General features: G+C 40.8%; 1 protein-coding gene across 5 annotated transcripts in view; it reads right to left on the bottom strand.

Annotated features, from left to right (window-relative positions):
• The window catches only part of STARD9 (StAR related lipid transfer domain containing 9), a 113,693-nt gene that overhangs the window by 32,694 nt on the left and 67,089 nt on the right, over positions 1 to 13,910 (bottom strand). For all 5 annotated transcript variants that reach the window (XM_082239026.1, XM_082239028.1, XM_082239025.1 and 2 more), the window contains 3 exons: positions 3,020 to 13,153; positions 1,164 to 1,361; positions 469 to 650 (listed from right to left, as the gene is read on the bottom strand). In XM_082239026.1, the coding sequence (XP_082095152.1) occupies positions 469 to 650; positions 1,164 to 1,361; positions 3,020 to 13,153 (10,514 nt within the window). The remainder of the gene's footprint in view (positions 1 to 468; positions 651 to 1,163; positions 1,362 to 3,019; positions 13,154 to 13,910) is intronic.

The following is a 13,910-nucleotide window of genomic DNA, read 5'->3' as shown; positions in this document are numbered from 1 at the left end:
AAAATGGAGGTAAGTGATTATCATTATTTTTGTTGGTTAATTTTAGTCAGTTGTTCCTGTACTACTAGAGAAATGTTTAATGTTTGATGTGTATCACTTTTTTAGTATTAACATTAATATTCCGTTGGGAGCTACCCAGTGTGGCTGGGGAAACGCAGCCAGATGGGCAGGGTATTATTTGTTTGTTTGTTTGTTTATACGCTGTTTAGCATTTTTAGGACAAAAATGTGGATGCAGCTCAAAACCTTCAGACACTGGGGTGGGGTGCCATTTCCATGAGTGATAAACTGTGTTTTACCTATTTAATGTGTTTATACCCCACTTTCCTTCTGTGGAAACCAAGGTGGTATACATGGGGTCCCCATGCCGTCTCTCATCCAAGCCCTGATGATACTGTACTGGCTTTGCTTTAGAAAGGTTATTGCATCGCATGCCTCTAAACAGACACAACCTTCAGTGGTTTAGAACTTGCCTTCTGTAGCTGAGAGTGCATCTGCTCTCGAATGCGCCTCTTTTCTTGCTCCGCTCTTTCCCGAAGCTTGTCCCTGGCTCGTGCAATTTCCATTTTGGTCTCCTCTCGCGCCCTCTGGTAATCTCGGAGCAGCAACTCAATCTCCGTAGGATGCTGGATCTTTTTTGGTTCTTGAATTCTTTGGGGGGAGGGGAAGAAAAAATCATTACAACCATTGTCTTTTATTAATAGTGGTAAATATTAGAGCAAGCACTGCTTTATGACACTAGAATGAGAATGCACTTTACAAAATAATAATAATATTGCTTTCTCCTTTAGCTTTTCCAATTCTAGAATATCTTTGTCAAGCAGAAATCATGGGATGTGGTGTGGATTGTGCTTCTTCCCTACTGAAAAATCCTTTAGTGAAGGATTATGGGGAGAATTCAGTTTGACAATAACCCAGGAAATGAAGCAAGAGAGGCAGCAACCTAAGAAGGAAAAGAAATACTTCTATCTACTTCCAAGACCACCCTTCTTGAGATGTGATTTTGTTTTAATGGCTGAGAAGATTGTTCAGACAGATCAAACAAGGCCTTCAGTTGGCTGGAACATGAACATGAGCTATCTTCTAGTCTCCTCAAATGTCCCATCAGTGCTGTCATACAATATGAGTGTTTTGACACCAGTAAAGGCCCTTGGCCATCTCTACCTTGTATTTTCCACAACATCCCGTCTCAGTTGTTGTAGGTATTCGCGGCGGCGGCTAGGGAGATCTAAATCCCTCTGGTTCGTTTCCACTGTCTGCAAAAGGCTGAGGTGCTTTTGTGGGCTGAGGCTACGGCTCCTTCTGAAACACTGAAGCTTCTCCTCCCGCTGCTTTCTCAGTATTTCAATTGACTTCCTGTGCCTATAGTGGGGAGGGGGAGGGGGAGAGAAAGGTTGATACTTCATATAAAAGTTAGGGCTATCTGAGTTTTCAGTCTCAATGGAAGAATAATTTTTTAGGTACTAGTGATAAAATCCTACTTTCAGACATACAGGTTGATCTTAAGAATAATTACTCAGACCTAAATGCCAATGGAATTTATGGGGCTTACTCCCAGGCTAGTGAGTACTGGACTGCAGCTTTATCTGCTAAAGAGTTTTATCATTGTATTTTCATTGCTACACCGGTGTATCGTGTATGGCAGCTTTGTCAGCAGATTGGAATTCTTAACACTACCTACCACTGCCTTAACTGTGTCAGAGAAGAATTTGGTTGTCTGTTAGGAGCAATGATAAGTGGTGGTGCTGAACAGATGTTTATGTTGTTGAAATGATAATCATGCCCTCGAATGGCTTATTCATTCATATATATATATATATATATATATATATATATATATATATATGCTTTCGTAGATTTTCACGGGTACAGGAATGCAGGTTTTGGTGTCTTCGGGTGTCTTCCCGTGTAAGAGTCGGGGTGTCTGTGCGACGTTTCGACGAGGTCTCACTCGTCATCTTCAGGTTGGTGCTTTCGGCTTCTTGTTACTGGAACAGAGCCTGTTCCAGTAACAAGAAGCCGAAAGCACCAACCTGAAGATGACGAGTGAGACCTCGTCGAAACGTCGCACAGACACCCCGACTCTTACACGGGAAGACACCCGAAGACACCAAAACCTGCATATATATATATATCCTCTACCCAATGAAACTCTTGCAACTTTGAGGGAAGAATGAGAGTTGGATTACACGAGATACAAGGCTGTTGCTAAAAACAGTAGCTAAGTCAGGCTTCCTCAAACTCGGCCCTCCAGATGTTTTTGGCCTACAACTCCCATGATCCATAGCTAGCATGACCAGTGGTCAGGGATGATGGAAATTGTAGTCTCAAAACATCTGGAGAGCTGAGTTTGAGGAAGCCTGCTCTAAGTGAAGTTCCCAACTTTCCTCTCTGTAACAGCTGATATAACTTTTCCAGGATGATGGTGTGGGAACAGACCTTGGCTGAAGCTCGTGATTAGTGAGGAGAGAGTTTAATCGCAATCCCAGGTTTGAATGGTGCATTAAGTGCAGCCAGAAAGCAAAAGGGACTGTTGAGGACCAATTCATGTGGTCCTTGTTAGTCAAACCATGTCTAAGTTTCTCTTCTCCCAAGCTTACCTCAGTGACAGCTGCCAGGGGCGGGGAGAGAATATGCTGTATGCTGCATCACGAAGTTGAGGCTCTGGGTAACTGAGGCTTTATTATTACAGAAAGGGGGAATGTGACACATGGAGGCTATTGTCAGCAGCTGCTTTGTGTCTTCAGAAGACCTGGTTCTGTTGTTGTTTATTAAATTTGTACACTGCCCTATAGCCATAGATCTCAGGGTGGTTTACAACATGGAATTACATTATAAGAGACACAAAATACATAATAAAATACAAAACAAAAATAAGAACAAAAAAAGCCAATAACCCCCCCCCCTGTTCTAAACAAATACACCCAACAGATTATGTAGTTTATTAAGAAAAAATATTCAAGATTGAAAAGCACCACTTCTAGCCAATTTTCTATTATTTTAAATGTAAAGCAATTCACCTTTCATAGAGTCGCTGTTTTATGGGTACTGATGTCAAGTCCTCGACTACTCCACTCTGAAGAATCCTCAGCTGGGCATCTGTTTCTCCAATGCCATAATTCAGCTTTGCTTCAGTAAGTTCCACAGTAAGAGGATGCTGGTTCATTTCTAAGTGTATGCTAGACATAATCTGGGCACGCTCTCTTCGGAGCCCCTCAATCTCCCTGGCTCTCCTTTCACTAAGCTGGGATCTCTCTTCTGCTTCAGATGCTCTTGTGTTAATGGTCTTCCTTTCTGCCTGGCTGTGGATATCACCAGCACTTCTAGTCAGGCTAGTTAAAGAAGAACGGGAACCTCCTTGCACACCACACCAGTTGCTGAATTTATTGTGCAGAGGCAGGTCACGAAGACTGTAACTTCGAAGTCTGTGGGTCTTTACCAAGGAGGTATTCTCACTTAGTAGAATTTCAGTGTTACACTCACTTTCAGTATCAGATCCTGTTTCGTCATCTTCATCATCATCTTGCACACTGCTCCTTTCAGACATTGGAAAAGGGCAGTGCTTTTGGTTTCTCCATGTCTGTTGGTGTTGCGGAGAAAAAGAATCAGGCACACATTCTGGTGTCTCACTTAACGATCTCTGAAATGACTTTTTGGTGGGCGAGCATTCTGAATTTCTAATGGGACTTTCATATTTGATTCCTCCAGAGAAGTTTCTCGCCCTCCTCGTGGCTCGTATCTGACGAAATGAACGTTCCACTGGAACAGCCTCTCTGTGATCATCAACTAAGTATTCCCCATGGCTAGAAAGTTCTAAAGTGCTACTTGAATGATAAAGCCTTTTGGTGTGAACTGCAGTATGCGTGTCAATAGTAAACCTGTGCTTTTGTTTTGAAGCACCTGAAAATTCTCTAGCTGCGTTGTTATCAAAGCCATCTTCAGGCATTTTGTACATTTCCTTGCTCTCTCTAGACGTGGTAGACTCACTGTCCACCTCAGTTTGTGAAGAAGAGTCTACACATGGCTCCCAAGTTCCAAAGTCATATTGTGGATCTGAACCATTTTCCCTAAAACTTGTTTCTGAGCTTGCAGTACGTTTCCGTTGTCCAAGAGATCCTTTGAAAGAACAAGCAGACTTGCCTGATGTAAGTTTCTGGCTGACTGGAGTGGCACTAAGAGTCAAAATTGGGGAAGAGGCTCGGTCAACTAGCAAGCTATTATCCCTTATTCTTGGAATGTCAGTTTTACCAACAGGCTTCCTGTCCTGAGAGTAGCATGCTGGAGAAAGAGAAATGCTAGAGGCAGGGTTACCAACCACAACATCTGAAGACTCAGGTCTAGAAGCAAGTGAAGATGCAACAGGGAAAAGTACTGCTGGGGCATGTAATGGTACTATTGGCACCTTTGATGAAGAACTGGAATCTCTACTTAAGGAAGGCTGAGGCATAAAAGAATCTTCTGGAATATCATCATGGCTTCCCTTGTCAAGCATGCCCTGCAATTTGTGTCCCATGCCTTCTGACATTCTCTCCTTAGTCAGAGCGACAGTATCTGTATGTACTAACTTCACAATAACATTTACCTCCTGAGACTTCATCGTCTCACTTTCTACATTAGTGTTGATTGTCCTTTCCTTGTCTTTGTTCTGAAGATGTCCTAAAATATCTGTCTGAATGCCTATGTCTTCTGTTGTTTGGGTACAGCTGTCAGTTACAGTGGTTCTGGAGCTTTCTTCACCAATTGCTTTATAGTCACTTGGTTCACTATCTTTAACATTCTGTAAGGACAAATTTCCTAGCAGCTCAGAAGTGTTGTGAAGCAGCTGTGAAAGATGCAGGGAAAGATTCTGCACGCTTGACCAAGAAGAAGGCTGTTGGAATGTATCCTTGCTTGGCTCAGGATTTCTTGCAGATATATCTGTGTTGCTTCTCCGGTGTCTCTTCTGCCTTCTATGCCTTGTTGGTGCCTCTGTCTGTGTTTCCCGGTCACAAGTGAGTAGTTCTTGTGGTTTATTGGAGGATTTCTCTGACTCAGAAGGGTAGAGAAGAACAATTTCATCAACTTGCATGGAAGCATTTCTAGACTGCTGAGAACCATTTTCACATCTGGAAATGCAGTTTTCTGGTGTAGCCACAAGTTCATCATGAGAAACGTTTGTACAAGGCTTGCCACTCTCATCTGAATGGGTAGAGTCAAAGCCTTCTCTTGCAACATCCCATCCCTGGAGATCTTCTGTGCTACTTATGGTGCTGGATAACATTCTTGCATTAGCATATGAACTGAGATGAGAACGGAAAGGGGAGATTTGAGAATTCAAACCATTATCCACACTGGAGCACCTCATAACTGCTTGATTATCCAAACTCAATGGAGGTGGGTTACTAGAGACATCACTTGCACTTCCAAAAACATATTGTTTCCAACCAATCTTGCAGCATTCATCTTGCTGCCATGGGTGAATATATGGGTTGATATCGCTTGAACTGAAGTGCATTGCATCTTTATTGTCTCTTGCCTCCATTTGATGTCTTAGATCTTCATGTGTACTCAAACTGTGTTGGTGTGCCAAAGAAACATTATTTGAGTATTTCTCTGTTTCTGTATCCATGGGATTGCCAGTTGTGTGGGCAACAGCCACTGGATAGTGAGCAGTGGAAGGATCTGAAGAGTGACTTTCCTGAGTGCTCTCTCTACAGTTTCTTTTATCACAGTAATTAGACCTCTGGGCTTGAATGGATTTCTTTTGAAATCTGGGTTTATATTTAACTGGCACAACATTGTCTGTCTTTAATTTGGGTATGCTTTCAGCTCTTTGCAGGTCATCCTCAGTTGGAGATGGTGGTTCAACACTCATATTTAACTCTTGTAACGACTTAGAGGTAGAATGTACAGAAAGGTCAACTTTAGAAGTTTCTGAAGCACACTCAAAATTAGATATAACAGTAATAGATGGTGCTGATAAGCTATGACTCTGCAAACATGGCCGTTGTCCATCTTCTTTGCTTCTGTTTGAATTCTGTGAAGTAAAAACTGCATTTTCAATTTTAATTGTCTCTGGTGCAGGTTCTTCCTGCAAAGTCAAACAGCTACTTCCTGATAAATACTTTGAGGCCATGCTGTCATTTACTATTGAAATATTTAGCTGCTCCGACATTAAAGATTCTCTCTTACTCTTCATCACTTTATGTGCAATTATATGATTATTTGCATTTGTATTAGGGAAGTTGTCTATATCAACCCTGCTATTTAACTGTGGTGTACTCTGATCTTCTTGCATATCAAGACTTGAATGCAATGTGTGATGTAAAGTTTTGCCAATGTTTTCCAAATAGCCCTTTTGCACTGAAGTTGTATCCCTTGGTTCTTCACAAACATCTCTTTCATAATGGAATTTTTCAGTTTTAAATTCGTGTATTTCGCTGCAATCTAAAGCTGAGTTTCCTTGAGAGCTAGAGTTAGGATCAGAAAGTGGGAGACAACCACTTTCTTTCATAAGAGAAAAAGAAGTAGTTTCAGAAGCACATGGCTGTGGGTCTACTATCACAGAATCGTCACACTGGCTTTCCTGCATCATACTGCTGGCAAGTGCAGGACAGTTTGATGCAGCAGCTTTCAGAGGACCATGTGTCTTGGCCTCACTATGACTAGTATTGAGGCTAGAAGAGGTATCTGAAGAAAAGCAAGCAACATTCGGAAAATCCTGATGACAAAATGCTCGACTTTCTTGTACTTGAAATGAAGTTGACAAAAACGTATTCTGCAGTGAGTCAGTATATGGTGGATAGAGAGAAGATGTGAAGCCTTCCGGTGATCTTGGGGGCTCTAGAATGTCCACATTTTTAAGCACAGTACTAGTGGAGATATCTTCAACTGAAAATAAAGCAGGTGGCAATGCTTTGTCACTTAGAACTATTTGTTCTAAACTTTGATAAGGAAGCAAGCTTTCCGCTTGCAATTTTATTTCTTCCCTATCCACATAATCCCCAGGCTGTGAAGACTTAGTATTTTCTTGTTTATGTAGACATTCAGGGAAATAATCTTGACCTTGGTTTTCCTTCTGATACATTTCCGCCACTCGCTGAGTATTTTTACTATAACTAGGATTAGTGATTTTGCTGTCTTGCTGGTGGTGTACAGAGTAATCACCAACAGTTGAGACGGGGACATTAAAAATGCCAGAGTCCAAATATTTGCTTTCCCCAAAATACAAAGCATCATCTTTGTAGTTGCCCGTAGGGCATTCTAGCAAATGCGTGGGAAGCACTGTTGAGCTGTTCAAGTGACTAGCAGAGTATTCAGACAAATAAGAACTCATCCTGCATCCTGCAGCTTTGTCTTCACCAAAATGAGCATTTCCCCATAGGGCTTGGTCAGAACACCCTGAAAGTTTTGCTCCATCCTCAGATACTGCTATAGAGTCATTTAAGCACCCCATACAAAGATCATTAGAAGTTATGAACATGCGAATCTTAGTTTCTGGTTGGCACTCCATTTCTCCAATACTATTTATTCTGTATTCTGTCTTGATGCAATCAGTGCCTAGGGATTTATTTGTCTGTTCATATGGGACTAATGAATCTTTCTGACTGACAATACTGTTAAAACACTCATGAGAAGAAAGCTCTGGTAACAATGGTGTTGCTTCTTCTACATTTTCTCTGAATCCTGAAGAGGGATAACTAGTTGTTTTATCTGAGGTTAATGAGTCTGATGTGGCAGTTTCTTTTTGCGATGTGTTTAATGAATTTAGACACTTCTCTTCTTCTTTTGTGCTGTATTCTCCTTGAAACCTGTCCGTATCATCACTTGTACTTTCAGAAGGAAACAATGTCTTGGGAGGACTAGCTTTGTTTTGTGGGTCATCAGTAGTAGCTGATACTAGTGATTCACGGCTCTCTGCAATATATGGTTTTGAAAATGTGTCATCCTTACTAGGATTCTGCTCAGCTGCAGTGTAATTAGACATTTTATTGGATATGAAGTCTTCCTTCCCCTGTCCATTCTGTTCTAGCTGATCAGGAGGAAATGCAATACGTTTATTGTTCATGACAATGTCAGAAAGTGAGTCATTCCCCCCCACTTTGTTAAAGGCACGTGACATTTTAGATTGCAAGTCACTATCCATTTGTGTTTCATAGTACTGGAGAACTACTTCGTTGTTGATACTATTACTTAATAGCATTTCAGGATTGCTTATTATAGTACAGTCACCCTTCATATTTTCTTCATCTGTCCTTATTCCAGGCAGCAAAGAACTATATGCAGATTGATTACAAAGGTCTTCAGCAGTCGCAGAAGTTAACCCATAGTTTTGATTTCTGTGTTCTAGCGGACCTGTTTGGTTAATGGACATTGAATCATCAAAAATTTCATTCCTTGAAAAAATGAGAGGCAGCCTTTCCTTTTCTTCTGATAAATCACCTAACACGGTGTCATTGTTTGAAAACCAATAACTACATTTGTTCTCCAATAGAAATTCAGCTTGATTTTGTGAAACATCCACTTCTAGGCTTTCTCTATTTTCTTCCAAATTTTCCCCAACTTTTTGTGTTTTTAAAATATACACATTTGGTATAATAGTACTTTGGTCCAGTTTCACAGCTGTTGCCAATGGCAGGGGGGTTGCTGGATGTATTGTTTCTTTTTCCTTAGGTATGCAGTTAACTGGCATACATTTATCATCACATATGCTTCCATCAAAATTTGCATCACAGTGTTCTGAAATATTTCCATGAGAATTTGTAGAAAGACATTTGGATCCATTGGTATTTTCACCACTGCCAGTTTGTTTAAATTCTTCACTAATCCCACTCTGTCCAATTACAGCTTTTTTGTCACCTGCACAACCATTACTATTGTCTTCTGGTGTCTCATTAATTATACCTGTGTAAGTCCAAAGCCCTGATGGTTTTTCATGCTGTTGTGTTTTAATAATATCAAGACACACTTCTTTTATCTGGTGCACCTCCTGTTCTTCTTCCAGATTGGAAGAAGTGAAGTATATTTCTGGTATTTCAGAATTTGTTCCATTATTGGTGGTGTCACAATTAATAAAACCATGTACTGGATTTTCTTGCTGCAATGAAACATTGTCATCAGTGTGTAGCCTAGTTAACCTGGAATTCACATTTTCTGTTGCGTCACAATGTTCTTTGCTCCCCGTTTCAGAACAAATCACGTCCCCATTAAATTCATTTTCTTGAAGAACAGTCTTGGGGTACATTAACAAGGTTTCTATTACAGATGTCTCATTGTCAGTATATATATATTTATCATCTTCACTATAGGTTAAAGCATCTTCTTGCCTACAATCAACGGTTATTGCAGTTGCTGAGGGCTCAAAACTCGGGACATTTTCTAAAATTCTGTCAACCTGAACTGGTTTTTCACATTTGTCAAGTAAGTCTGTAATATTTTGAGGAAAACTTGCTGAGCTAGAACACCCAGCTGGCACAGCACACTCAGGGCTCGCTTCTATGTCTGCGGGACAATCACTCTGTTTTACAGTTTCATGGATTTTATTTTCATTAACACTGCTTGAATGAATAATGCTATCGGGTTCCATTGCTGGACATGGTTCTCCTTTGTTTTCATCAATCAGCTGGGTATCTGTTTCTTCATATGTCACTGTTGCAGCCAGCTTCTTATAATGTTCCTCGCTGGTACTCTGAACCAAGCTAACATTTTCTGAGTTCATCCTACTCTCTACAGTTTCACTTTGAAATTCACATCTATGGTAATTGTGCAACCTCTGACTATATTTAATTTCCAATATGTCACATTCCAGCTTATTGACACTATTCATTAATTTAATAAGTTCTTCAGAGTTTATCGTCTTACTATTAAGTTCACATTTATTATCTTCAGAAGTAGTTAAAGCTCCAGTATCAACGCCATTTTTTGTATGTTCAGATTCTTTATCCACATACAGATTCTGTTCTTGGAAAGCTGTGACTGGTTCAATTCCATCATTTCCCAGCATTCCCCCACAGTCCTTTTCAGTGTTCTTTCTGGCTTGATTAGAATTCACTTCCACTCCTGAGCCATCATTTTTGCTAAAGTCCACATGGAAAACTGCAGCTTCCTTGCCCACGCTTGATGCAGGTATATGCCAAGCTTTGGTTTTGCCAGACTGAACACTGGAGCCAAACAAAAAAGTATCTTCAACTTCCTGTTGTACTGTGGGTTTCTGATCAGTGGTGCCAACAGAGTTAGGATCATTTACATTATTTTCCACGGAACTAGATTTCGTCAGATGAACATCCTTAAGTGCCATGGAACCCCGACATTTCCCAGCATATTTTCCCATTCCAGCTGTGTCTTGATAATGTATATTTGAATTAGACTGGAAAGTGGATTTATCACAATCAACTGAAAGTTTAGTTTCCCCCCCATTTTTGTCCATAGTTGAACATATTGATTTGTCAGTCACCAAATCCACAGAAGTAGATGAAGATGTTCCCTGGCCAGAAAAAGAGAGCATGGTTTTCCCCCCTTCACTGGTCTGTTCCATCATATTTTCAGCATCAGAAGTTAATGAAACATTTTGGCTATCACTACTTCCAGAACAGTCAAGTTCTGAACCTGAATGAGAATCACTTGTTAATAATTTAGTCTGAATTTCACAGTTACTTTCTGAGCACAAGTCTTTCTCTTGAGCTTCTTCTTCTACTTCTCTAAATGAAGGTACCTCTAAAGCAGATTCTGTCACAGCATCTCTCTTTTCTTGCATACTGAATCTCTCAGTCACAGAAATTTGTATTGGTAGAGCAAACTGATCCCTGTGGCAAAAATCTGTTTTCTCACTTTGACACAATTTATTCTCTATACCAATTTCTTCTGCAGCCACTTGTTGGTATCTTGTTTTCGGCACCAGATCAAAATTACTTCCACCATGTATTAATGTCTTGTCACTAGAATATTCCTCTTCCCCAACATTGTTGGTACTCTTGCTTAATGCATCACAGAGATAGAAACTTTCACCACTAAATAAATTCACTCCCTCTTTTGAAAACAAATGTTCATGACCTTGATACTTTTTCTGTGCTTTATCCAATGCAATCAAGTCGGGAGATCGACTAGGTACCGTGCAAGTGGATTTATCTATGGGGTTTAAGTCAACTACCTCCAAGTCTCTTATGTTGCTGTTAGAGTCACAGTCAAAATCTTCTTTTTCAATTGTTCTAAAGAGGCATTCTTTGAAATTAGCATTTACATAAATGTCTTCTTTCTGAATAGTAGCAGATCCACCCTCAGATAATTCATCAGGCTGCTGGCAATTAGACTCAGGTAGAGAAGCAACTTCAGAATAACCATATTTTGTAATAAATGTAGAACCATGACCAAACTGAATGTTTTTGGTTGACAGAGAAAATGGTGGCATGGCTCCTGGAGCTTCAATTTCAAGGTGTTTCCTTGTTTCTGGAAAAGGTACTGATGGTGAAAATAATGTTTCTATCGTGTCTGGCTCATGAGAAACCCAATACGGTTTTTTATAACAGGAGACAAATGATAATTCTGCAGCTGACTGCCTTAGGTCATCTTTCTTCATCCAGCAGTTTGACTTGTTAATAGGGTGAAGCTGAGCAACCCGGAACTCTGAGTGATCTTGGGAAGAGGGCATTGTTATGATGGGGCTGGTCTTTCCATTTTTTGAGTCACAAGACAACCAAGCATCTGGGAAAACAGGAAGGTTTTCACCTGCAGCATTTGATCTTTGATCAAATGAACTCTCTGGTCCTGAAACACAAATTTCCATTTCTTTTACTGATTGATCATAAATGCTACTAGAACTAGACTGTGTACTAGCATCCAGATAAAAAGAATCAGTATTCAGATTCAATTCACTGGGTCTTTTTACACTTTCCTTACAGATCTCATGGTTTTGCTGCTTGTTGCTCTTTCTGGATTCTGACCTTGGGTTTTGCAAATTCCAAAAAGCCTCTGCCGGAACTTCATCAAATGACTCTAATTTGGATTCCTCTGCTATATCTTCTGAAACTTCATCAACATCCCCTAGACTATCAAGAGAAAAGCTTCTTTCATTCATAGTCCAATTATTGTTTTTTGATAAAGATGTGTTTGCTAATGGTGAGGCAGACTGACAGTTATTAACAGGTTCCTGATGGACCTCAAGAAAATTAATTGTATCTTGACTTTCAGTTTTCTTTACTTTTTCTGAAAGAGAATCTTGGGACATCTGGCTGTCATCACTTTCAGAACCTTCCAGCTCAACTGTGTCCTTGATTCCAGATGACTCCGTATGACTCAGTTGACTTGTCAGGATATTTGCACTAGCAGATGAAAGAGAATCTACAGAATAGGCACTATCTGTATCAGAAAACTCAATGTCATCATCTTCTTGCCAGCTTCTCAGTGGCTTGGGGACTGCTTTTGAGTTTCCATCGCTCAACACCTCAGCACTGTGCCATCTTTTTTCCTCATGACAGAGCAGTGTGGGGGCATTTATATTGTTAAGGCTTCTTGCTGAAGTTGCTAACCCCAGGAGTTCAAGCTCTTCCTCTGATTGTTTGTCCTTTGAATGTCTTTTCACATTATTTGCTGTTTGGCTTAGATGCTTTTCTGGTGGTTCACCATATATTGCTGATTTTTTAAGTTCCTTAGAGGAATTTCCTGGAAGTGAATTTTTGTGCTTTTTTCTTGTATCGGTTCTAGTCTTTCTGCTAGCTTCCTGAGCGTCACTCTTTTCTAAGTGCTTCCCTTTATGCTGATTTGAATCTGCCGGTGCTTTTAGTTTTCCCACCTGTCTTCCTGTTTCAGATTCACTTTTTTTCTTGAAGTGGTCAGGAGAACTGGTCTTAGAAATCTGGGCTTTAGATCTAGTTTGCCTTGGTCTGCTATTTGATTTCTCCATTGTTTCTTCACAGATAAGGGAAATTACTTCTGTATTACTACTGTCATTGTTCACTCTTCCTTTACTTCCCAAATATAATGACTTTTGAATTTTGATCTCCTGTCTGTTGGTTGGGAAGGCAGAATCTCTGTCATCATGAATGTTATCTCTTCTGGAAAGTTCTTTAATTGCTCTTGGAAGATACTCTACAGACAGTGATTTCCTTGGTTGGTTAACTTCACAGCATCCATGGCTGTGTGCTGAGGTAGGTACTTGAGAGGGATCCCTCTTCAAGAAAAAACTGTAAAAACAAAACCAACAATATGTTAAGAAATTTGCTTTATGGTGAGTTTTTTTAAGGCAGGTGCAACATTGCTTTCATAATCATTGCTTTCATAATCATGCTTACCCCAATGGAAATCCTATCATTGTCATTTGCCTAGGAGTCAAGTGGTTGCTCTGTGGTGGACTACTAGGCAAAGTACCTAGGTTGATGCTAAGAGCCTACAGCAGGAATGGGCATCCTGTGCCCCTCCATTAGATGTTGGAATCCAATTCCCACCAGCCCCAGCCAGCATAGCCAATGCACAGAGCTAATGGGAATCAAACAACGTTGAAGATTATAGGCTCCCCATCCCTGAACCTATACAGTGGTGCCTCGCAAGACGAAATTAATTTGTTCCGCAAGTTTTTTCTTCTTGCGAGTTTTTCGTCTTGCGAAGCACGGTTTCCCATAGGAATGCATTGAAAATCAATCAATGCGTTCCTATGGAAACCGCCTTCAGACCAGGTCCGGGGACAGTCTGTCCCCCGGCCTCTTCTGAAGGCTGGGGGGGGGGGGGGACAAGGGCTTTTCTTCCCAGCCCCAGCATTTTAAAAAACCCCGGGACAGCGGAGGACTTCTCCGCTGTCCGGGGCGATCTTAAAATGCTGGCGGGCGGCATTTTAAAATTGCCCCGGGACAGCGGAGGACTTCTCCGCTGTCCGGGGCGATTTAAAAGCCTCTGGGAAGGCAGGCGGGGGGACAAAGACTTTCGCCCCCCGCCTGCCTTCAAAAG

This window comes from Podarcis vaucheri (genome assembly GCF_965113315.1).
Source record: "Podarcis vaucheri genome assembly, chromosome: 1".
NCBI lineage: Eukaryota > Metazoa > Chordata > Lepidosauria > Squamata > Lacertidae > Podarcis > Podarcis vaucheri.
This window is presented reverse-complemented; position numbering and strand designations above follow the sequence as displayed.